Below are 25,512 nucleotides of genomic sequence, written 5' to 3' on the forward strand. Positions count from 1 at the left end.
TAGTCCAGATAGGGAGTATTTGCACTACTATTGTGATAAAAATATGAACATTCCTACGTATTCCACAATACAGGTGTTGACCATTATAGGATTTTTTTTTAATTTTTTTTTTACGGGGATTAGCCCACCCAGGCACAGATTACTGACCCACATCGGGGCCTGGGGGGGTGCAAAAATGTAATAGTAGTAGTAATAATAATAATAATAATTCATAGTACTGTACCGGGTAAATAAAAACTATACAGTAATAAAATTACAAAATTAAAAATAAAATAATAAAGATAACAATAATAATAATACAGTAAAAGTCCAAAAATCCGGATGCCAGAAATCCGGACCACCCGAGAATCTGGACTTTCCGAAAACTCAATTTTTTTTTTTAGTGGGCTTTTGTGTGTATGTGCGCATGCGTGAGCGCCACAGCTGCACAGCGACAACAAGCGACCACGTGGTCGCCACTTTAAAACGAGCAATCAAACTGTGACAACATATGTAATTTTGAGTCCTACTCTTTCCATTTACAGAGTACTGTACAACCCATAATAATGGCTCCTAAAGTAGATAAACTTCGATGTGTGAAGAGAAAGAAGAACACGTTGAAATTGAGTGACAAACTTGAAATAATTAAGAAACTAGAACATGGTGTGAGCAATACTGTTCTAATGAAAACATACGACATTGGAAAGTCTACAATTTATGATATAAAAAAAGGCAAAGAATAAAATTCTAGAATTCACAGCTTTTTCTTTAAAACTGCTCGTTTTGATGAATGAAGCATGCTATATTTGCTAATGAATAAACTATCAAAATGTACCTGTTGACCTCTTCTTTATTCCCCCTTAAATTTGAATTTTAAAAGTACTGCCTGAGAATCCGGAAAATCCGAACCGACCCAATCCCCAAGCAGTCCGGATTTTTGGACTTCTACTGTAATAATAATAAAGAACCATAAATAAATACAAAAATACAAATAAAAATCAAGAGTGAGAAACAATGAATGTATGTTGTGTTGTCAAAGTAAGAGAAACAAATGAGACCCTGCAATTGTGTGTAAATGAGGCAGAAAGTCAGATCAGCAACCTGGGTCACAATTTTTGTGATGCCATATGGCAGCAGGGTCTACCATTAAGACAACACATTATGCTTACAATATCTTCCCAGGCGGTAGTACCTCCCTGTTGATAGCTGCCTACTAACTACTACGTAGTGATCGATCATATGTCGACATTAACAAATAAGGGGAAAAATAGGTTCCATTCCTGAGACCCTGAAGAACCAGAGTTAGCACTCAGCAGCTATTTTTTAACTCGTAATTTCAGGTAGACGTACGCAATTTTCTTCATTTTGTTTTTACTCTGTTACATGCACACATAATCTTCCATAGAGAATGTAAAAAAATTATTATAAGGTCAAAAACAAAGGGAATAAACATTTCTCATGTGCACCAGAGTTACTACAGAGTGGGAGTAGAAATAAACAATTATCATGAGGTTCAAAAACATAGAGGGAATAAACAATTCTTACATGCATGGGAGCTAGTGCAGAGAGACAGGGAGGGGGTGCAGAGTGGGGTATCTCGGCTCACTTTACCGTGATACGATTACCAAATGGCAATGCAATATTTTTTCTTTTATTTATTTATTCCTCACATATACTTGAACAGAATATATTAATTTCCGTACAAAGAATAACTTCCACACACACACCATCCTCTGGGTGACACACCACAGTTCAGCTTTGCAGTCACTGAGGATGGGCAGAGCCATGCACATGTTATGCCATTCTGAGATTGTATCATCATATCTTGGAATATTGCATGTTATTGCACATGACTTTTTCATAGCAGTGACAATACAGGAAAAGCATTCAGGTAGTGACCACCGTAAAACTGATCTTAGCCGTTGCAAAGTGGTAAATGGTATTAATTTTCTAACATTGTAAAACTGATCCATCACATAAGCATCAACACCTGTATTTAACCATCCAGAATGATGTTCAGCACAAAAATCTAATCTGAATCGGAGCCTGAGCCTGAATCTGTTGAATCTGTATCAGAACCAGAGTCAGAGCCAGAGGCATAACCAGAAGCTTTGCTGCGTGCAGGAGAACCATTGACAGCAGGAGAACCGCTTCGGCTCCTCTGACTCGATCTTGGTGATCTGGCTGACCGTGCTGATTTTGCAGAGTGTGCTGACCTGCTTGAAGCTGCTGACTTTGCAGATCTGAAAATAAATGTAAATAAGTAAAATCTCTTCCCAAAAGAGAAATAAGATCTGGAAATCCCTCATCAGATCACAAACTCTAATATGGCACCCTTCTTCATTGCTATCTCAAAGTCCAAAAAACTAACACAACTTAACTTGCAACATGATATGGTTCTACTTTTTGATCCTGTACTGTATAGAACAGTACTGTACTGCAATATATACTCAGGCGTCTGGTTGAAATAGAGTTCAATAAGAAGCTCTTCACTTTAAATCTTCCAGCGTGAAAACCTATACGTTCATAAAACTTTTCCTTTACAGTACCTCCTTTATCTTAAATAGAATTAATTCTGGAATAAATATTTTCTTTAAATCATAACTTAAATCATTTGAAACTAATGTCAAAATACCCCCTGTACACCAAATCATCCAGAAAATTATAATTACCCCGTACTGTATTATCTTTTCCTCTCTCCCTGTTTTGCAGAAAATTGATCAAGAAAATAGAAACCTTAAAATATGGATATAGTGCAAAAGAACAGTGCAATAAAAGTGTTCAAAATAACACTACAAATTGTCAACCATATATACTGTATATACACGCACAGTATACTGTATATAAGTCATGTGCACTATCATGGAATAGTGTTGAGGCACTTCACCTCTTTTAATTTGGTGCAGCAAAAAAACATCAAAACAATCAACAATAATTACTTTTATCAAAAAATTTCCAGCATTACACATATTCAACACATAATGTACTTCCACCGTCAGTATTCTGACACACACCCTCAACCAGCCTATGGGCACATCGGGGGTGGGGGGGGGTTCTGTTGAAATTCCATTCTGTTAAAACCTGTACTTGCCGGTACTAAAATTAATTTTTATCCCAAACTAATACTCTGTGGAACTCATTAACTCAACTGTGTTTTTCTTATGTCATACAAAGTGTACGGAAAAAAGTGATGAAGTGGCCCACCTCCAAAATTCCTTGTTCTGTCATATCATAATATTGTATCCCTTCATCACTTAATCACTTTTCTACCCCAAATCTGCTTTGTTTATAATAGGTGTTTTCCAGGCAAAACACCAGGAGTAAAGTGACAAAGCCACAATATCATCCAGCCACTCAGCGTCCCACCTATGGTCACATGAGGTCACGCTGCCACCCTGTTGCCAGTTGTCCTCAATACACCAGTGAGTATAGTCCAGTACTGTGCTAATAATGCTGTGTTATGTTGCTGTGAGTGTGTGTACACATGTGTTTTATCTTATTTACATGTTTGGGGATGTTGGGATTTTAACTTCATGAAATAAAACCCCTAATCAATAGACAATAATAAATATTTCATACCACACCTGGGTGCATATGGTCAGTTATCAAATTTACTACATTTTACAGATTACAGTTATATAAAAAATACACCCATTGCATGTACAGGAATACCTCGGTTTTTGCAAAGGATGTGTTCCAAAAAATCATTGTGAATAATGAATTTGAGAATATCGGCGCAATTTTCCCGATAAAAATCAATGTACAAGTAATCGCCCTGTTAGTTGGAATTCCCGATCCCTGGAAGTCTCCAATACCTGGAATTGAGATCGACCTGGAGAATTTTCCGGGAAAACTCTTTTCATTCCAGGTCTGCAAATGAGTTTCCATGGATGAAAATCAGGCACAATTTCCAGAAAAATTCAAAGAAAATCTTTCCAAACCTCACTGTTCTGGGCCTGGGAATAAATTTTCCGGAAGCTCCAAGAGATTGCATCATGCTCCAGTGTGCCCCCATGTACCAAGTGTGTAGATGGCCTAGCTGCTTGGATCGCTTACTTCATATTCTGCTGCCACTGTAGAAGGTTGTTCCCTCGCTAGTTGCTGTTTTTGCATATAATTTGTGTTGTGCAACATTGTAAATTACTGTACCAGGACACAATCAGCCAAGAATACATTGTTAAAACGTAAAAACTGATCACAGTTACGCATACGTACTGTACAGGTATCCCTTGAGATATGAACATTCGAGATATGAAAATAAGCTTATACAAATTTCCTGAATTGACACGATCATTTTGTTACAAAACATTTCCCTGCTTATACAAATTTGCATGCCCCCGGGAGTCAGCTGGAGCGGCCACATCCATCTAGCGCTCTCCCTACCAGACTGAAGTAGGAGTTTATGTTACATTCATATTTTTTTTCATTTACTGTAGTTACATGCACACCCAATTCTACATATAGAATGTGAAAAAAAAAGTAATTATCATAAGGTCAAAAACATAAAGGGAAAACAGTTCTTTGTGCACCGGCAAGAGCAGGAGGAGCTGGGGGAGGTATAGTATGATTATTTTTTAACTTATAGTTTCAGATAGATAAACTTAACTTTCTTCACTTTTTTAACTTATTTACATGCACACACAATCCTACATACATAATGTGCACTAAAAGTATATGATAAAAAAATATAAAAGGAATAAACATTTCTTTGTGTGTCAGAGCAGGGAAGGGACAAAGTGGGTGGCAGAGGCGGCCGGGTGGTTGCTATGTTGACGCTTGAGGGCGGTCACTCATGAAGCAGCTAACATCTATGCAAATCATGCAACAGGCGGCTGTGTTAAACTTTGATTTAGCCTTTCCTTATTAGTTTCAGCTGCATATTTTTATCTAGTTAGTATTTTATTAGTTTTTTAATGCATTAAGTAGTATACAGTATTACAGTAGTTGTGTATCATTTATCATTAGTTTGGTACGTTTTTTTCTTCTTTGTGAACCGATTTCATGTTTTTGGGGTATGATATTGGGGTATTTTTGTCATTGGGGAACTGAAACCAAATTTCCCCATATGTTTTTCCATTTGAGATACAAAAATTCACCCAACAAATGTTTTTTTTGAAACCTAACCCATTCATATCTCGAAGGATACCTATACTACTGTACATTCAGTAAGTGGAAAACACTGTCTTTAGGGTTAAAAACATTAACTGTGCTTTTTTTGAAACTATATGAATACATCTTTACCACATTTCTTCTCGACACCTCATATGACCTTCATCATATCATATCATCCTGCTTTAAATATCTTCACTTTACCAAGGAGATGGGTGTCTTGGTGCACAAATTTAGCAAGGACACTTATCTAATCACCTGTGAACACAAAAACATGAAAAAAAAGAAGAAAATCCCCTACATTAAAAGTTAAGCTTTATTCTAACCTTTCTGATCTTGCTGGCGAACCACTCCGGGATCTGCTTCCAGAAGATGAGCGTGAACCAGATCTGGATTTAATAGGAGAACGAGAGCGAGACCGTGAAGCCCTAGAGCCAGATGCAGAGCGGGAACGAGACCTGAAATGAGAAGAAAATTATTATTATTTTCAAAGAAACATGTTCAGTGAACCCAAACGGCATGTACAGTGTGAGAATGAAGTGTCGTCCTGGAATTTTGAGAAATACACCATAGAAAGGTTGAGCAAACTGACACACGCATGTGTGGTACCCATAAACAGTTGGCAGCCTTGGAATAGGGCTGCAGTGACACTACTCACGGTGTTGGGTAGTCAGGTTTCATTATACTTCGGCCAAAGCTGGGTAGATACTTCATTCACTCACTGTGCATTACCCCCCCACCCCAAAAAAAAATAAATACACATGGAGAGGGAAATGTGAAAATCATAGCAAACCAGTAAAATACTGAATGATTATAAAGCTTCATAGCAATTCATCATGTATACTAAGTTTAGCCATCATGCTCCTTCACACAAACATTCCCAAATACTACTTTAATACTCAAAAGATGGATCAAGTTTTCCTCTGTAATTCCTAATTTAATTTTGCTTAACCATTTCATACAATTCAAGCTGTCTCTTTAGTCAAATCCTCTTGGGGCTACTATTATTCAATGTTTCAACCACAATAACCCCTTCACTAAGGGTATGCCACTAATATTTTATTTAGCTAATGCCAGATGATTTTACTCTGAACAGAAGGGACCCCATACACAAGAGGTTAATCATTACTCCCTCACACTTTAACCAAATGAAAAATTTCAACCAAGTATATTCATCAGCAAATGTTTTTCAATGCAAAAATGTGCAGAATAAAGAACTCTGGATAAGATTAGGTTGCCAATTATCAAGACAGTAAATAAAGCAGATCTTCACTTAATATTTGAGCTAACACCAAATGAAAATATCCTGATTAAGCTTCCTGAGATACAGCATTAAGATTGTTATGAAATATCAGTTGTAATAAAGTTTTCCCCATGAAGAATGGCTCGAGTAGCCGAGATCAATAAACTGTGGTTGTTAGCTAAGACCTACGTATATTAGAGAAACTTGTATTTTGAATTTTAAGTGTGGACTGTCAGAGGTGTTCATGCTATTTACTTACCTTGACTTGGACCTACTGCGGGACTTGCTACGAGACTTGCTGCGAGATCTGCTGCGAGACTTGCTGCGAGATCTGCTGCGAGACTTGCTGCGTGATCTGCTGCGAGACTTGCTGCGAGATCTGCTGCGAGACTTGCTGCGAGACTTGCTGCGTGATCTGCTGCGAGATTTACTGCGTGACTTGCTGCGGGATTTGCTGCGAGATCTGCTCCGAGAACCACTGTGAGAGCGACTCCGTGATCGTGAACCTGATCTGCTGCGTGATCGTGAACCTGATCTACTACGAGCACGTTCTTTACTCTCAGATCCTGAACGTGATCGAGATCTCTCGCTGCCTTCATCATCTGATCCTTTAGCACTGCCTGGAAAATAAAAACATATATGAATAATAGAATTGTTCATCTGAAATTGAATTAAACTATTTCATGGCTATAACTCTACCCTACAGACCATGCTTTGGCACTACATGGAAGATATAAGCACCAAAGCAATTTAATTACATGAATACACTGTACTGTTAAGTTGAGTCACACTTCTTTTACTTTACTCTTCTAAACATTATTCTTGTATAGTAGTGACCAGAATCAATAACCATATGGATACCGTCATTCACCGCCTTTGTTTAAGCTACTGATATTAAATATCAATCAACTTTCTATCCTTCCTTACTAATGGGTAGGAACAAGAGCATCACACCTCATAAGAATTACAAAATACCCAAAAATTCTCAACTCCTGCTATGATATATTCTTTTTACTTGCTTATTACATCACACTGTTCCCTTCTTCTTCACTCATCCTTGTCCTCCTCCTCTTCAGCAGCTTTACTATTACAGTCTTTATCTTCACGTACATGTTATTTCTCCATTTAATGTTATGTATTCAAAAAAGTCATTCAACATTACACTGACTGTTTCTTTTTATATTTCATAATTCACCTCAGCACATAAGCTTGGCTTACATTTTCTGTTTCATTCCCTCAACACTTCCTAAGCATCATATTATCACAGGTGTATCACGTCTGCTAATAACAGTAAACCACAGCAGATCACTACACTTTCTGAATAACATAAGCTTGGAATGAATCAAAATATAATCTAGTGAGTGCTTTCATAAACAAGACTTCAAATAAACAGATCTATATACAGTACCTTCTTTTTCATTCTGTTCAACTTCCATCTCTTCCTCCTCCTCTTCTTCCTCTTCTTCTTCCTCTTCTTCATCTTCACCAGGTGGTTCCAGCATCCTCTCTCGGAAGCGCTGGGTTTTGTGTTCCTGAGCAATAAGAGGCCGATGTCGAACAACCAGTCGGGAGTTGTTTGGCTGCTGGCCCTGCTTGAGACGACGCTTGCTCAAACGCACTCTGTTATTAATAAATAAATAAATAAATAAATAAACTGCAGCATAAGTAGGAGTTTCATTTTTCCTTGGGAAAAATTAGCATCTGGTCCCCATCTACTGTATTTGTGAATTAATTATGGCTCATTGGGAGGTCCTCTCTTGAAAGCTTGGGGAGGCGGGCACCACCCACCCCCTAAATGACACCCCTGAACATAAATAGACCCAAAATTATGTTATACATAATGAAATAATAACAAGTGCTCTTAGAGACAGCACACAGCTTTGACATACTTATAAAAAAGTTAAAATGACAAGAATGTGTTGTGTAGTCCAATTCTCTCACCCCGAATTCAATGGTACAGTAGTTATACTGAGATGTCTCCTACTGACTAACCAAAAGTAAAGCATCTTATTAAATCTAACCTTACCCATAAAGTGCCTTGTGAATCCCCTTGAAAACTTTCTGGGTCTGCCATTGGAGAACTGTGTCTAGTGTGTGTGTGTGGATTACCAGATGATAGTTCAAGGTCAAAATGACCTAAATATATCATCTATGGATAAAAGGAATATGCCAAGGACAATAACCGAGTGGAGGACCAAGGTAACCAGATACAGTACAGTATCTGCAATCCAATAATATGAATAAAAAATATAGCTTTCAGGAGGCTATACACATAATTCCACAAAATTTTCTTTAGGAGACTTTGTTAGCATCAGTTTCAATAATATACTAAAATTATTTCATCAACAGAAGACTCACCTTGTTTCTAGCTCATTATAATAGACTCCATCATTACGCAAGACGACAAAGTAGTTTTCTTCGTAACCCTTGGAGGCCTTATTCTTTACATTCCAGTTGTATTCACGAGCCATTATGTAGTCATATTCATCTTCATCCATGTACTCAACACCTTCATCAGAGTCTCTCTTCCTCTTCTTCAGTGTATCATCTGTAGGTAAGAAGTAGGCCACAAACTGCTCTCCTGATTCATCCATCACACCCCTTAAAAGAAAGACAAAAAAAATTTGTGTGATGAGCCAAATTACATCAAATACAAAATACTGTAATATAAAAAATTAACACCAAACCATTTTCAGATATCATAATGTACAAATACCTGTCCAGTACTATACAAAATAACAGAAATAATAATAATGCTTTTATCCTGTATGTCATTTTCCACAATTTAAGGAGTAGTAACCCTCACGTGAAAAGGGCACGCTTAGTCTAAGACTGCCTGGTGATTAGCTCAATACCACAGCGGTATCATAAAAGCATGACCCCATTAATCAACATACTCCTCTGAGAGAGCCTGAATATTTTTCTGCACACAGGAAAGGAAAAAAGTGACAGAATGGAAAGAAAGAATGTACAGTACAGGTAATGCATAATGTGAGAAGAATAACTAACCAATGGAAGAAAGCACGCACAGTTTCCTTGTATAAACAGCATGGAAATGAGAATGAACATTAAAAATTAAGGAACAATAAGTATGTTAAAAATAAGGAAAGTTTGCTTAAAAAAAAGAGCATGCATTAATCAAGTTTGTGGCATTTATGAACCAAGAGAAATAGGGGATTGATTCTGAAATCTTACTATGTTGTTTAGGGGAAGGCTTAACTTAAAATCACCCATTACTCTTAAAAGAGGGAGATTATAAGCAGGATGTCTAATCACACCCAAGCTAGTTACCTATCAAGTACTTTGTGCCATCATTCTTTACTGCCACTTCAGTCTCTTCTTTTGGTTTTCTCAGCCTATTCAATTTCTGCCACAAGTTTCTTGTTCTCTTTAAAATTAAACCAAAACCTTACTTGTCTTTTGCTCTTCTTTTAATATATGTGTGTGTGTGTGTGTGTGTGTGCGTGTGCGTGTGTGTGTGTGTGTGTCCCTTCTTCATCATTGCTTATGTGCAACTGATGCTCACTCACCCCTCTTTCTTCCCTAACTAGCACAGCCAATCTTTCACTGTCATGGTACAGTTACACTGATAATATTTTCATACCCATACTTATTCATATTATGCTCCACTGGGTATAAAACACGTGTGAAAAGAGCAAGTTAACTCTAGAGAGATTTGTTTCTGTATTGCTCCTGTTTTGTAAATTTTAAATTATGATGTAACATGAATGAGTAGTTTTAAGTGATGTATACCTACCAGTAGGTGAAGCATTCAAGATTCAGTATGTATATGTTGAAAGCTTCAACTATATTTAAATGTAGTTAAAATTGTACTCAGATAATGTATATGAATTCCCAGTCAAATCTGTAATAACTGTTTCTGCCTCTTGTCAAGTTACGAGTTATCCATTCAAAACTGTCTTTGATTTGTAACCATAAGAAAACCTGATGACCGTATTAAAGTAATTGTCATTTTAGTATTAAAGTCTTAAATCATTGATCAGAAAATGTCGAAGCCTCCAGTCCAGTCATCTAACGGCCATGGGTAATTCAATACATGTCTAAAAACGCTTACTTCACAAGAAATGAGTACAGTATATTAATCTGAGTATTTTTTACAAATTTAATTGATGCATTACAAGTTTAAAAAATGATTAGATTATAAGGCTGAGCCTTAAGAATTAATATAGACCCATATTACTAATTTTCAAAATGCCAATGTGTACAGTAGCTGATACCGATAAATAGATGTAAAAATCCCGACTATGTAACCCTGAGGTATAAAATAGAGAGCGCAGCCATTGAGAGCTCACTTTGAGCACCTTATTCTCTGCATACAGTGGGGTATGCTATAACGAATCTAATTGGTTCTAGAACCTTGTTTGTTATAGCATTCGTTAGTTATAGGATTAATCCGTTCCACTGTAACAGGTATGTTACTCTGTGTCTAACACCATCATATTAAGTGAATTTGACTTGGTTGAATTTTGTTGAAGATGTCAGTGTTCCTGTTTTAACGTAACTTAAGTTTTGGGTGTTGGTGTTCATGCGCATTTGTTTCCTTGCACCAAGACGTATTTTGTAACTGTTGTGTTTTCATTTATATCACTTTCAGTGCCTTATTCTCGGCATAACAGGCACTGTATGTGTTGCTGGGGCTGCTAAGGGTCGGCGGCCAGTGGAGACAGGATGTATTGAGTAAACCATGATTGAGCCTGAGGCCTACTGGTACAGCGGGGTATGGATGCACTGACCGAATCCAAGACTCAGCTTCAAAGCTTGAGATAGGCCGCAGATTCGCTGAGTGTGAACGCACTCCAACGTTTGGATCCCAACAAGAAAACTTTCCTTCGATCCCAGCCGGCATAAGCCCAGTGGTAATTCATCGTGTATGTATCAGTCTGAAGTACACTGTTCTCACTGAAAAGGTGAATACCAAAGTGTCCTGTGTCGTCAAGAGGGTTAACAGGTATAACATTAGTAAGTGATGAGAGGTAACGTTGTGTCTTGGAGTCCTGTGAAGTGTGTGTGCCCAGAGTAAATTGTACACAAATATCAGCTTTGTGATAGATTTTTGGAGTGTTATAAAGTATTAGTATAAGTGGTAATGAAATGAAGTGGCGAAGATTAATTATTATCATGTGTCACCCTCGTAGAATGTTAAAGTAAGTTACAGTATTTTCTAATCAATATTGCTTCTGTTAAATTTAAAGATTTGTTTTTGCAAAGCGGGAAGTAGGGCCAAGTGGTCCTTATAATTTGTATCAGTGTTAACGTAAATTTAGACAAGTCCTGAGTGAACCTCAAGGAGTGGTTCATGTGTTTGTGTTCTATTGGTGTGTTCCTATACTCGACTTCATTGCAATAAATAATCATATGTTTTTTGTGATATCATTACCGCTGCAATATCCACCTTTCATTCCCCCTCATAATTTGTGCTAGTGAACACATTAGAACCCACGAGCCTTACCCTCGCCACGTTACTACCAACCAAGAGGTTAATGTTATGTTATGAAATATATTCTGATAGAAAAACCTGGGTGGTGGCAGCTACTGTGAGCAATGAAGATTGTAAGGTAAAAAGGGGTTTCCCAGGTAAACCTAGGATCAGAATATAATTAGGTTAGAAAAAGTAACAGAAAATAGAAAATACTTTGAGAAATTGAATTAGAAAACAGAATTGAAACAATTTATAAAAGAATAAAGATATATAATAAATAAAATAAATACAATAATAAAGACATCATTATACCCCCCACATCACCCCACCATTTACTGGTCTTAGTATTGTATTCCTAGTCATCTCTTGAAGCCATACACCAAGGTGGCATATTCTAGAGTTGTAGTCTTCAATTGCTTCCATTTTTCTTCAGCTACTCTCCCTTTGCCTTTATTTACATATACAGTGTACCTATATATAAATTTTTACCTTCAGCTCACCAACATCAGTTTTTTTATTTATGAAATTCTTTTGCAACTTCATCTTAACAAGAAATCTAAATAAATCACAAGCCAGCACTCACCTGATCATAGCTTGAGACATTTCTTCCAACTGTGCAGGCATGGGCCTTCCTACAGGAGCAGGATCCGAGTCAAAGATGACCTGAGCACAAGGATACTTCCACAGATCAAAGTCAGGGTATATTGGTAGTTCTTCAACAGCAGTGACACCTGGCTTGCTGTAATGAGTCTCCATAGGAAGCTTAACCTCCTGGAAGGTTTTTTCAATGGCCTCAAGCTGACTTTCACGGTCAGTGTAGACATTCTCTTCCTGGAAATGGGTTTAGGTTAATAAAAGAAAAAGAAGAAGGAAATACCTCTTTGAAAGATAATGTACATTATGAGTGGCAATAATTCCTTTAAAATACCTTAACAGTTCAATAGAAATGGCTTTAAACACAGAAACTGCAACTCTAAGATTAATTCTTTAACCTTACATACAATGTCTTGACTCCTCCGAAGGGTGGCCTGAACAGAAGAACCTCCAAATTTTCCAATCACCATACACCTCCTCTGCCCTCTGTTACCCTTAACCCCTTCCCCCTTTCTCTCATTAATGTATTGCTCTACCTTCTCCCGACAATGCAAGCAGTCTCCTTCTACTCGACACAATTGGTACATTTCCCCTTTTACACCCTCTTTACTAAGTTCCAGTATCCTTCTTACATCCATAACAACACTAAACCTCTCTTCATCCATTCCACCTATACACAATTTACACTCTTTGCCTGTTCTGCCTTTCCAAGCACCCACTCCACTTCCCTTTTTCATGCCCGTTCATTCTGGTAACACCACAAGAAGCCCTGATTTTTTTTAGCATACTGCTCCATTTCAAGTCCATGTTTTACTGCCATAACTGAAGATATAAAATTCCATACTTCCTCTGAGTTCCTTCTTTATCTCCAAGTTTAAATTCCTTCCCTTAATACAATACTGTACTGTACTGTGCTTCCCTGCTCAACAATCACCCTCATCCCATGTATTGTTCACCCCCTTCATTTATTCTCTATCATACCATTCTTATTTAGCTTCATTCCCATGTACTTGAAATCCTTACTTTTCTCCAGCATCTCAATCTTCATCATAGTCTTATATCTTAATTCATTAGGCTTTCACTTCAGTAAGGTTTACCACAATCCACTAAGTCACTCTTTTATCTCAAAAACTATTACCTGACCCAATTCTTCCATCATAGACCTGTTCACTCTCTACAAAAAGAATGGCATGTACAGAAGAGGATGTACTACTGTGACAACTATGAAAAGGTTGGGTGGGGCATGGATAGTGCACCAAGGAGCCTTCCCAAACTTATCTCATATTATATTTCCTTTTCTCATTAAAAAGCTTATACTGTACCCATGATAGGTTATGAACCTATGGCTATACTTTTCCGACAAATTAAACTCACTAGTTATACCTGTAATACTATCATTATACAAAAAATAACAACTCACCGTGGCATTCTTCCTACGTGTAGCAAAACCAACAGTGGCCTCAATCTTTTCATTAGTCTGAGGCTGGAAGCGTGTTGGTTCAGTTGAGATGTACTCAGTTCGACGCAACCAAGACACATTGACATGATGATGTCGAGAGCGTTTTGCATCCTGTAACACAAAAGATATTTAAATCTTTTTACAAAATCATTTAATCACAACAGTTTTACTTCATGAAAACAATCTTTTTTTTTATAAAAAGAAAGGTTAATATCAGAGGTGAGAAGAATTCAGGTCTTGACCCTATAAGCTAATTTTATATAAAGACCAAATTTGGGGGGATTTTCACAGTAAACTCCCAAGCCATGGTAACTGATGGGAATCCAATGATTGCTGACTCTCACTTCTTAGACAAGATCATCCAAAATGTGAAATTAGAGGTAATGATTCACCCTTGGACACAGGATAGTGATGAGCCATGACACTGCTCAGCTATTCTTTCTACTGCATAAATCATACCTCATTTGACAAAGTCATAAACAACAACAACCTGCCCCTCACTTAGCCAACCTCCAAGGATAGACTGTAACAGGGGAGTAAGAAGGATCTGGGTTGCTTTTCAATGGCTAAGTTAAGAAAATATATTTTTTTAGGCTTAAACTCTCCTTTATAACTTGGCACTAGTTTGGTGGCATGCAGCATGCACCCCTCATGGTGTTTGCCTCTTGCATTAAAAAAGGGAAACAGGCATCATCTTACAAACTCACACTTGCCTAAATAGAATTCTGGTGATGTCCTAGAATGAATTCCTCACACTCAGATGGGTGCCTCAAAAATCAGAGATTCCAAGAGCCCCAAAAAGGCATTCATGCACCATAAATCTTAAAAAAAAAAGTCGGCATCTGCTGATGTAGACCATATCAATCACTAAAACTAGTGCACCCCCACACTCAGACCAAACACCAGTAACTAAATAAACTGGATAATTAGTGTACAGGGGTCTTCATTACTAGTTGGGGATGTATTCCAGAGAAATGTGACTTATAGTGAAACGTTTTATAATGAGGACCTTTCCACCCTAAGAATGAATGTAATTAGGGGTATCGTATATGCATTCCAACAATAGAGTAATACCCCTTGAAAGCTCAGGATGTTCCTAGAGAAAGCTTTCAACAAATCAGCATACATCAGGGTCATTATAATACATGTCAATTCCGAAACCAGAAAAAAGTACACAATAGTTCCTAGAAGGAAATAATATGAACAGAATACGCCTCATAAATGCTGAGGTGAAAATCCTTGTGGGTCTCATCATAAATCAAAAGTACAGTAGCAAGTGTACCATCACTACCAGAGTTGTCTGAACACTTTTTTAAGATTAACTTCATTCAATCTTAAGAGTATCACAAGTGTCATACTCACAAACAACCACCACTACTTCAAAGGTTACACACAATTGTTTTCATAATTATGCCTTAAATCACAACATTCATTTCATTTAAAAGTGAGTCATGGACTTTATAAGCTGAAGTACTGGGATACAGTACTGTACTTGAGAATTTAGTGACATGCATAAAAATTTTCATTAAGGATCTCACTCAGACTTCAAAGTTTCAGGCTACTTAATACCATCTCACATAATTCACTTATGAATAAAAAAAAAAGTTATTTTGCAAAACCTGTGGAGTAAGAATATCATCTTCAAGCAATCTTTCATCTGTAGGATGAAGCTGTACACCTGCTACTGGTGTGTAGGCCTCTGGGTTGATAAGATCAATTGTCACACCCAAATCATGTTCAGTAAGGACTTCATAACGGTAGTTTTTTTCAAGAGAAGTTTGCTTGTAGCGCACATATCTGCAAGTCATTTGGTTTCATAATACAAAATGGTACTAGAGATGAAAAATTTGTGACTCAAAACAATTTATTTAAAAAATATATGAATCAGTGTATAAATCAACATGGAATTAAAGAATCAAATCTGTAGCTCTTACCTGTTTGAGTCAAAGGGATAGTTGATGAACTTTGGATCAAATGGAATATCTGGTAGTGTGTTGCAATACTTCACCCTGCTCACTAGGTCAGATCTGTCATGTGGGTACAAAATATTAGTATTGTACTGTACAGTATATAAAAAATATAGAAAAAGAGGTGGAAAAGTGATAGACTAGATCAGTGCTTTTCAACCGGGGTGACTTGTCACCCTGGGGTGACCCAGGCTAGGTCCAGGTGTGACCTGATAGGCTGGGGTGATCCAGGGGTGACCTGGTAGGCTGGGGTGACCCAAGGTGATCCAAGTGGCTGGGGTGACTACTAGGGGTGATTGGCTGTATATATAAGCCTAGAACAATACATATCTTATCGCAATATAAGCTTTGAATGAGTATGTGTGGTAAAATCGACACAAAACAGAAGGTTTACTATGACAATGAAAATGCACAAATACAACTGAAAATCAAATAAAATTTGGCATGGTTCATTGTCACTGGTGAAGCTTGTGACCTTCTCATTCAAACTGTTTTTCCCCTTTTTATGTACCTACCTGTACAGGGTGTATTGTGTTTTGAGGAAAAAAGTAAAGAAGTGCTCAAAAATAACAAAATACAAATCCCAACTGTAATTTGAAATAGTATTGTAATAAAAGTTCCATACATTAAAAAAAAATATTATTAATAAATAAATAACTGCTGGTGTCCAAGAGTACTGGACATAGTACGACATCTGTTGATTGTTCTCAGGAAAATGTGAGCGTTTGCATTTAAGGAGGGGGGGGGGGCTATCTTTAAAGTCTAACACAAGTTTGGCTTTTTCCAATACACCTGATGCTACTCCAGAAGGATGTGTACTATGTTTATATTTTATGACTAAATTCTTGTGTTCTGTTGCTTATGTGTAACATGTTATGTGTGCCTCATAATGGGGTGACCCAGTTCATGGAAGAGCTTCCCAAGGGTGACCCACCATGAAAAAGGTTGAAAAGCACTTGACTAGATGACAATAGCATATAACTTACAAATATGTATAACAATGAGAAACCTTATTACAGTACTGCCAGTTATGCTTTGACTGAGTCCAAGGTGCATGAAAAACTTAGGCATTTAGCTGTAGTTTCTCCACACCAACCAATGAATGTTCTAAGGTGTAGGAAGAATAATGTACAGTATACAGTTGTGCCTTTCTCACTGAGTGCAAGTAAAGTAACATGTTTGGTCAGCAGTGTGAACACCAAATCCAAATTTTGTGTGGGGATAAACAAGAAGTCAGCTTAATTTTTTTGTTCCCTTAATTTGAACCTTAAGTTCATTTAAACCATTCTTCCCCTTGTACAGTCGGGGAAAAAGGTTCGACCCCTGTAGTGAAACTGAGTCTCTGAACTGACTTACCCTGACTGTTTCATCTCATTTGGGGTTGATGATGCTTTATTTTGAGGGGGGGGGGGTGAACTTTTGACCCCGACTGTACAGTTCAAAATGGTGAATTTTCAAGAGTTTCAATAGTAAAAAAAACAGAAGGGTTCATAATTTGGGTGTTGCTGATGAGATGGAAGGATGAGGTAAAGTGAGGGATCTAGATATCTAGGAAGCAATGTGTGTGGCAATGATCAAAGTAGTTCTGGGGGATAATAGTGCAGGAGATGGGTGATGCTGCTAGGTTGTGGCAGGGATAAGCTACACAGATATTCGGGACTTTTATCATGAAACGGGATTACTGTAGCATAATTTTTTTTTAACAGTATTACAGCACGTAAAAAGAGTATCTCTGCTCTCACCTCTAACCAATTTGCATTAAATTGGCAAAAGACTGAAGAATGTGCTTTTGTATGAACTTTAACCCCACACAAAATTACTAAACACACTACTGTACTGTACTGTACACCGGGTATGTCTTTCCTCTTTTCACTATGTAAAGTCAAAGCTGGTTAAAAGTTTTATGGAATCTCAATGATGAAGTAACTACCCCAAACACACAACATTTTAAGAACTCAGTTACTTGCCTTCTAATATGTATTTGTTCCTGAAGTGGAAGGCTTGTAGAGAAAGGGATAAAATAATTGTTATTCAACTGAGAAATTAAGAGTTTCATATACAGTAGTACGGTATTCACTATTGAGTTTAGTACAGTACATGTTACTGACATATACTGTAGTATTGGTATTAGCACGATATCTAATGTATATTATATTACTATAAATGAGGCGCTCCGTGTCAGAAGGGGGTGAAGCGCCAAATTCAAAAAGATGAGAAAAACGTGTTTAAATTTCTTCGAAGTTCAAACAACCATAACTTTTTTGTTTTTTAAGCTAGGTTTTTTTTATCGTGCAGCCCAATCCCTCTCCTAGCGAACTGTGAAAACAAGAAGTTAGTACTGTGAGTAGTTATTATTTTATCGCGAGCTGAATGAGAATAACTACCCGTGATGTACAGTCGTTTGATCTTCAAACCAACAATAATCGCGTTTTTCTGCAAAATTTTCGTATTATTGTGGACTAATACTGTAAAACAAGTTAATGATCACCAAAAACAGCACTCGTCTTACACCCCCCTCATAAACCCCCCAAAATAAAATAATAATAAAAAACTCATTTGCCTATCAATATTTATCTTTCCGTCCCTATTATCAGCCAAATATTTATAATATTGTTAAGTAAAATAGTGTGTAATAATAAGGAAACACCACTACACTCATCACCCCCACCATTAACCTCTCCCCTCCCCCCAACGTAATCAACATACGAATACAAAGGCGGAGAAAGTTTGCATAATCTTTGGTAAAAACATTATTATGACAATAGTATTACAATCTTACTTTGTTTAGTTCCTTCGTTTTATTATCCCTGAAGATCGTAGCAACTTGAAGTTACGTAAATCCTGAGGAGTGCGTATAACTTTAATGGCTTCGTCATAATCAACCACGTACTGATCAAAGTCGTTCTCTGCACTCTCTAAAAATCGCCACACAGATTCTTCATCAACTAAAACATTGATTATTGATGCCAGAAACAGCTCAGTTTCATTATAAGACTGAGGTATGGGCTCACTTTCACTAGCATTAATTGGGTCAGGCTCACTTTCACTAGCATTCGTTGGGTCAGGCTCACTTTCATTAGCATTCGTTACGTCAGGATCATTTTCATCACTATCAAGGTCAGTGCATGTCTCATCGCTGTCCACTTCAACCTCCTCAGTCTGTATGTTCTTGTTGTGATACATTAGTGTCACTGTTTGTGTTACCATTAGACTCGCTTTCATCATTTTCATCTTCACTTTCATTGTAATTATTACCGTCAGTGCATGTCATGTAACTCTGTACCGGATCACAGTCTGCAAAAAGGTCTTGTGATGCATAGCAGTCACTTTTTGTATTATGAGTATACAGTACTCAGTTTTATCTATTTCAAGCTCACTTTCACCATCATTATCATCGTCATTGCATGCCACATTGTCTTTTAACTCATCATAGTCGGCAAAAAGATCTTCGGATGGTTCATAACGTGATATATGGTTTTTTCTGCAATCATGCAAGTCACTTGCACCATCGCAAGTAGCACTTGTATCACCATAATCAACACTAAATTCACCACCAAAATCACTGTCACCAAGCATTACTGGGTGTCCATGTGAGCAGTGGCATCAAACACACACTCAGGAATAATAGGCTCCTGAACCCACACCAGAAGGCCTGGCCTCACTCGAGTCTTGCTCCAATATCGGGAGGATATTGCACAGCACTTCTCACACCCGTGGAACACGAACAATGTCAATGTTACGCTGAAAAGTTATAAAAAACAACAGAAAGTAAACTTAACCTCCTGATGCTAAAATATACGTCAAAACTAAGGGGGGGGCAGCATCCGGGCACGCGGATTGGCCGAGGAGCTGTGACGTAGCAAGGGAAAATCCATTATGATTGGCTGCCTCAGGGGGTATGGTTCGAGGGAGGCGCACTGTCATTGGCTCGCACTCCTCTCGCTCTGAATGGGATGTTGCCACTTTCTCGAACTGAGCGCACAGCCAGATAAGTAGCTCCAGGCCTGAGGCAAAATCATACCTTATTTTTTAAAGACTTTCTACCATATTTCTATTCTAGCTAGAGGGTTACATCCAATGCCAACATGCAGAGGAAGGGTGAAAATAGTGATATCCATCAAAAAACGCATTTTGGCCGGGGTGTCGCTTCACCCCCTTCTGATGCTGAGCGTCTTAAATACTGTACAATATTCCAAAATAAACATAAATTACCCTGACAGAAACTCTATGCACATTATGTTTTTATTAACAGTTTACATTTCAACCTAAAATAAAGGTTTTTGAAATGCTGGCAATGATTAGTGGTTTTGTTCCTGCGAAAGCCAATTATATATACAGCTACTCCTCGATTTACGACCTACTCGACTTACGACCACCCGGACATACGACCGCCCCAGTCGTACCAAAATTTTTACAAATTACGTATTTTCGAGTCCCGACGTTAGTGATAGCGCTGTGTACTGACAAAAAAAAATTTTTAATTTCCTTTAAAGTGGCTGGCATGCTTAAAAGTGAGAGTTTTGTGGTGCTGAGAAGAAAAAGATACACCCATTTTAGATTTTCTATGTACAGGGTATTATCTTCGCATTTTCGACTTATGACCAATTCGACTTACGACCTGGATTTGGGTCCCTAACCCCGTCGTAAGTCGAGGAGTAGCTGTATATGTTTTTGTTTCACTAGAGTACCAATGGAGACAAAGGCCATGACCCACCTGCCAATGTAGTCGGATATAGCAGCCACTGACTTGCTGCTTTGTGGAGATGTAAATGTTTGGTGCCCAATTTTTTTTTTGTACAGTACTGTACAATATTTACTTTAATATGGATATTTTTCAATAAATTTACACTACTATGAATGAGTGCTCTCTCTTTCTCTCTACTTTGTGGCACTACCTACAAATGAATATATTAAATATAAAAGGATAGAGGATGTACTATACTGTACTGTATATCAGCTGATTGTATTTCAATAAAAGCATAAATGATAGCATGAACATTCAAGGCAAACTTTCAGAAGAAAATTCTTATTAATGACTGGCTGTTATACAATTTTACTATTTAGGGCCACAAATATTATTAAATGGCCAAAAACTGTTCAAAATCCTTTGAATATTTTGCCCATGTGCAAAATGTACAAATTACCAGGTAAAGGTACTACAAAATTAGTGGAGGCTGAATTAGTAAAGTCCTAGTAAATTATGGGAGGACACTTGTGTGCAGAAGAAATGTGCAGTACACCCACGCAGCGTTCGTTTTTCTGCCTTCAAGTGTTAAAAATGCTGAGTTTGTGTTGAGTGTTCTGTATAATGTTTGTATGAGCAGATGTTCATGTACCAAATGTTCAGAAATCTAAGATTGCCTGTACAAATAAATACTTCACTGCAGTAAATAACCAAAGAAAATCACGGTATTGGGTTATTTATTCAATCACAAAATGATTATCATTAAACTTTCTATTCCTAGTAAAGTCTCATGCCTTGATGCTGCTGGTATGTAAGCAAACCCATTTAACTCACTTTTAGGGAGTTCCCAACTTCAACAAAGACTAAGGTGAATGATTTCTATTTAAAATAGTATATGCATACAATATTTTCTTTACTTTTTTTATTTGAGTGATAAAGCAATGTTCAATATAGTTTGTGAATATGTGGGACCAAACCTTGATGTATCCTACTGGATTCAAAGGTCAGTACAGTACCTATACTACAGTACAGTACAGTACCTGTACTACCATCTTTCACTGCACATTATCCCTCTGCTTCATAGCCCTTACCACAAAAGGATATACTGTACACAGTATGACAGGATATATGAGATACTGTACCAGTACTGAATGTATATTTTATGAGTGCTAATTATTTTGGTAATACAGTACAGTGTACTACTCTCTAGAACAGTACCACAATTTAACCATGAACTATTAAAAAAAAATTCTATACAAGACAATTTCTTTCTTCAAGAAAATACTTGAGAGGGGGGGTGCAATTTTCATTATCGCTATTAGCTAGGCAACATCTGAAAATTTGGTGCAGTTCCATAAAGTCCTTCTGGTGCTAACCATCTCCTCCACCGACACTATTTTCTTTTCTTTTTACCCTAAACTCTACTGTACTTGCTACCTTCCAGGTTTCAAGATACGGTGATGAATCGCAAATTTTTTAACATATTTTTGGATATTTTCTCACGAAAAGCATTTCAAACACAATGCTTCCACACAGGAACAGCATAACAGCCACTGCTACATTGTATGATTTATCAGAGATAAAATAATCCAACCCAAACTACCTAATTTAACATACAGTACATAAGCTACCTAACCGAGGATAGGTAAGTTAATCTTATCTTTGATAACTCATTTTAATGTAGCAGTGGTTGGTAAGTTTTTAAGTATTCTTGTGTATGCAACAGTCATGTCAAGAATGAAAATTGTGTTGTCACTTGGAGGTAGATTAGTGTTCAGGACAAAAAAATTTGTAACATTAATATTAAACAAAATTGTAAATTCTTATCATTTAAGGGATTTTTCTTGAGGTAAGAAAGAATGTATCATCTCTCGAAAAATTTCCATATGTTAACCTGTCATACTGTTCGAGAATATTAGCTTGTTTTATCAGCATAAACAGCAACAAGACAATTTTGGCAAAGTTTCATGAAAAAAATATTTAGTGGATACAGGCACAATAGTCATAGGTAAAAAATTACACTGGATATATATACGCCAGCCATACTGACACTGTGTTGTTAATAGTTAGGTTAGGTTAAATAAGGTGGTAAAATTACCATTTCTGTCATCCACCTATTTGAAAGTTGAAATTATGTTTTGCCAATGATTTTTAATGTGTTTTGAACGATTCTGACCTTCATTTCTACCGCAAATCACTACTTTTTGACCCTCCCCCCTTATCCAACAATAATGCGGGACCCCAGTGGGAACCAGGGGTTTTGGGTGGGGGAAAAATCAGAAAAGTAGTAATTTGCGATGGAAATGAAGGTCAAAATTGTTAAATACACATAAAAAAAAAAAAAACACTGGAAAAACATAATTTCAAACAAATCTAATCCAACCTAACCTAACCTAACCGGTAGAAATCGGTCACAGCACTGCTTCTCAAATGCAACCGAATCAAACGTAACCTATTGTAAACAACGAACTTAGAAAAAATACAAGGATTTTCCATCAAATTATTGCGATTTTTCCGGAAAGTAATCATTTGCGGAAGAAATGAGTTAATATTCGTCCATTGGCTATCAGCAGGTTTCCAATTTTCATTATTACAGACACAAAGACTATAAAAAAAAAACATACGACCTCATATCATTTCTGGTGCAAATCAATAATAACAGAGTATCTCACAAATTTCTAGGCATAAATTTCTGTACCCGCCATGTTGCCAGAATCACTTTTCTTGTCCTCTCCTTCTCCTCTTTGCGACATGACAACCAATGATCTTCAAGTATCGTGTCATGTGACTTGGCTGGCCAATAATTTTGAAGCAGCTATTTTGAAGGCTCATGATGGTGTGCAAAAAGTGCTCTCTCCCTTATCTAGGTGTTATGCAGCGAGTTTATCAGAACAATAGTGAAGCGATACAAATATTACAAGATCACGGTGTCCTACCAACATCAGACTATGTCCTACGTGTGGAATTTTTTTACTTTTAAGAAAAGACAGAAATTCTTTTGTCTGTAACCATAAGCGTACTAGATTGTCCAGCTGTATCCTCCACCACAATAGCAGGTAAGCTCCAAAAATGGTTAGGTTCGGTTTGTTTGTTTTTTGGTGTTATATGGTGTGTTTTACTCAAACCTGACTGCCATTTTGGTGCAAATTAGCATTTTCTGTTACAAATGAAATGTGGCAATACCTGTATTTAAATTAGTTTCGTAAGTTTGCTATAATTCACCATTATGCGTTTTCTTTGTTCAGCTTGTTTACATCATACTGTAACTGTAATCAATGGTTTTCTTGAGTAAACTGCAGACTTAAGTTGTCTCTCTCCTCCGAGTATTATGGCCATGTAAAACAAGAATACTACAATATCACAACATGAAAATTTTCATTTAAAAAAAAAAATGCTAATTTGCACCAGAAATGAAAGTCAAATATGAGTAAACCACACCATAATACACCCCCCAATTTTTTTTTATCAAACCCTGAGGACAGCCAATGGAAGAATATTTACCAAGAAATACTAAAAAAGGATAATAATACGGATGAGGTTATAGGTTAGGCGAGTAAAAAAGAGCACCAACTAGTAACTGTCATTGTATAGTCTGTCCACTATGCATGCGCATTAGGGTGCCGTACCAATAGACATCGATGTTTTATATATGGCAGCCGTACCTCTATAGTGGCCCCCCCCCCCCCCAAAAAAAAAATCATGGGTCCTCTTAATATGTAATCATTTAAACCATAAAAAATGTAATGCAGAACATTGGTAAGTGCAACTTTATAACTGTACCTGGTCAATTTATAGTAGTGCACCGTTCTATCTCCGGTGTTAGAAATATGTTTTTCCGAATGTTTAGACAATTCTAAGACATTTTTCTTCAATGATATTCCTAATACCAAAAGAAATATAACCTAACTTAACCTACCCCTTTTTCTATGTAAAAAACAAAAACAAACGATATAAAACAAAAAACAAAGAAAATCACCAAAAACCAACCAAACCAAACCTTAATTTCCGACGAAAATATCAAAGAAAAATGTCTTAGAATTGTCTAAACATTTCTAACACCGATAGATAGAACGGTGCACTAATATAAAAAGACCCTGTACCGGGTCCGACTAATTACCCAAATGTAGCCAAATGTAGCCGGAATGAAGTCAAATAATGGTCCTAGATGAATAAATCGGACTGCTAATAACTTCTCGACTAGTATTTGGTGTCACAGTCACAAAAAATTGGTAAACTTAATTTAATCTGAGTTAATAGATCAAGTGCATGTACCTAACCTAACCTAACCTAACCACGCCATCATTTTCCTTAAGTAATGGATATACATATAAATCACCTTTGCCTTTACCAGACACAGGACAAAGAACATTGAATTTAATATAGTATTCCACTTACCTTCTTTCACCTGTTCGTGGGCGCTTATCACGATCCACAGAGTGTGCTTGATTAACCGTTGGTGGCATTTTTCTGTAATTAAACTGCTTTACTGCCTATTGTTCACCTATAATTGCCTCCTTTACTCCATCACTGACCACCCAACAACAACAAACCCAGTGTTACCAATATGAGAATAATACCTATAATATATTTGATATTTTAGCATAATATACTGTATAGTTTTCAGGAGATTTTATGAAGCATTATTCAAGTAAATATTGTTATTAAATAAGATATACAAATTCATACATAATTTCTAAATACTATCATGTAGCATGTCTGATGAAAGGTACTGTAGAAACAAAATAAGAAGTAAGTTGGGTTTTGGTAACACTGAGGAGTACTTGGCTATGGTCACTAATTTTAAATTCAGGTAAAATTTAAGAATTAAGCTGACTTTTTACTTATGTACACAGTATTCTCCATAAAAGTCAGCTGGTCTACTTGCATATTTCTTCTTCCATTTCCAGGATAATAATTGTTAATGAATGCTGCAGATGGTGTTATTGTTGGGAAATCTGTGGCAATAATCAACTTTTATAGTGAGGCAATAATGTTTAAAGATCTCTGTATTTTCTGTGAGGGATTTCATCACTTTAA

The 25,512-nt window shown here is 36.9% G+C and overlaps 1 protein-coding gene across 2 annotated transcripts; it reads right to left on the minus strand.

Annotated features, from left to right (window-relative positions):
- Positions 1-1,628: 1,628 nt before the first annotated feature.
- On the minus strand, positions 1,629-25,027 carry LOC121872322 (RNA polymerase II-associated factor 1 homolog). Of its 2 annotated transcripts, XM_042375038.1 has the most exons (11): positions 24,871-25,027; positions 17,759-17,791; positions 15,759-15,851; positions 15,444-15,621; positions 13,786-13,935; positions 12,355-12,602; positions 8,690-8,932; positions 7,740-7,951; positions 6,591-6,951; positions 5,415-5,546; positions 1,629-2,222 (listed from the first exon to the last, which is right to left on the minus strand). In XM_042375038.1, the coding sequence occupies exons 1-11, from the start codon at positions 24,936-24,938 to the stop codon at positions 2,009-2,011; spliced, it is 1,932 nt and encodes a 643-aa protein (XP_042230972.1). In that variant the 5' UTR covers positions 24,939-25,027; the 3' UTR covers positions 1,629-2,008. The 2 variants fall into 2 exon arrangements, with proteins under 2 accessions (XP_042230972.1, XP_042230973.1); XM_042375039.1 differs by lacking the exon at positions 17,759-17,791.
- Positions 25,028-25,512: the final 485 nt, after the last annotated feature.

The sequence above is a fragment of the Homarus americanus genome, unplaced genomic scaffold (genome assembly GCF_018991925.1).
Source record: "Homarus americanus isolate GMGI-L3 unplaced genomic scaffold, GMGI_Hamer_2.0 scaffold5589, whole genome shotgun sequence".
Lineage (NCBI taxonomy): Eukaryota > Metazoa > Arthropoda > Malacostraca > Decapoda > Nephropidae > Homarus > Homarus americanus.

Excerpts from the sequence above, each read along its gene's own strand:
- LOC121872322 (XM_042375038.1), bottom strand. The coding sequence starts at position 24,938 with ATGCCACCAACGGTTAATCAAGCACACTCTGTGGATCGTGATAAGCGC. Across the intron at positions 15,852-17,758 it reads GAACAAATACATATTAGAAG|ATCTGACCTAGTGAGCAGGG; the intron begins GCAAGTAACTGA and ends CCCACATGACAG. Across the intron at positions 6,952-7,739 it reads TGAACAGAATGAAAAAGAAG|GCAGTGCTAAAGGATCAGAT; the intron begins GTACTGTATATA and ends TTTATTTTCCAG.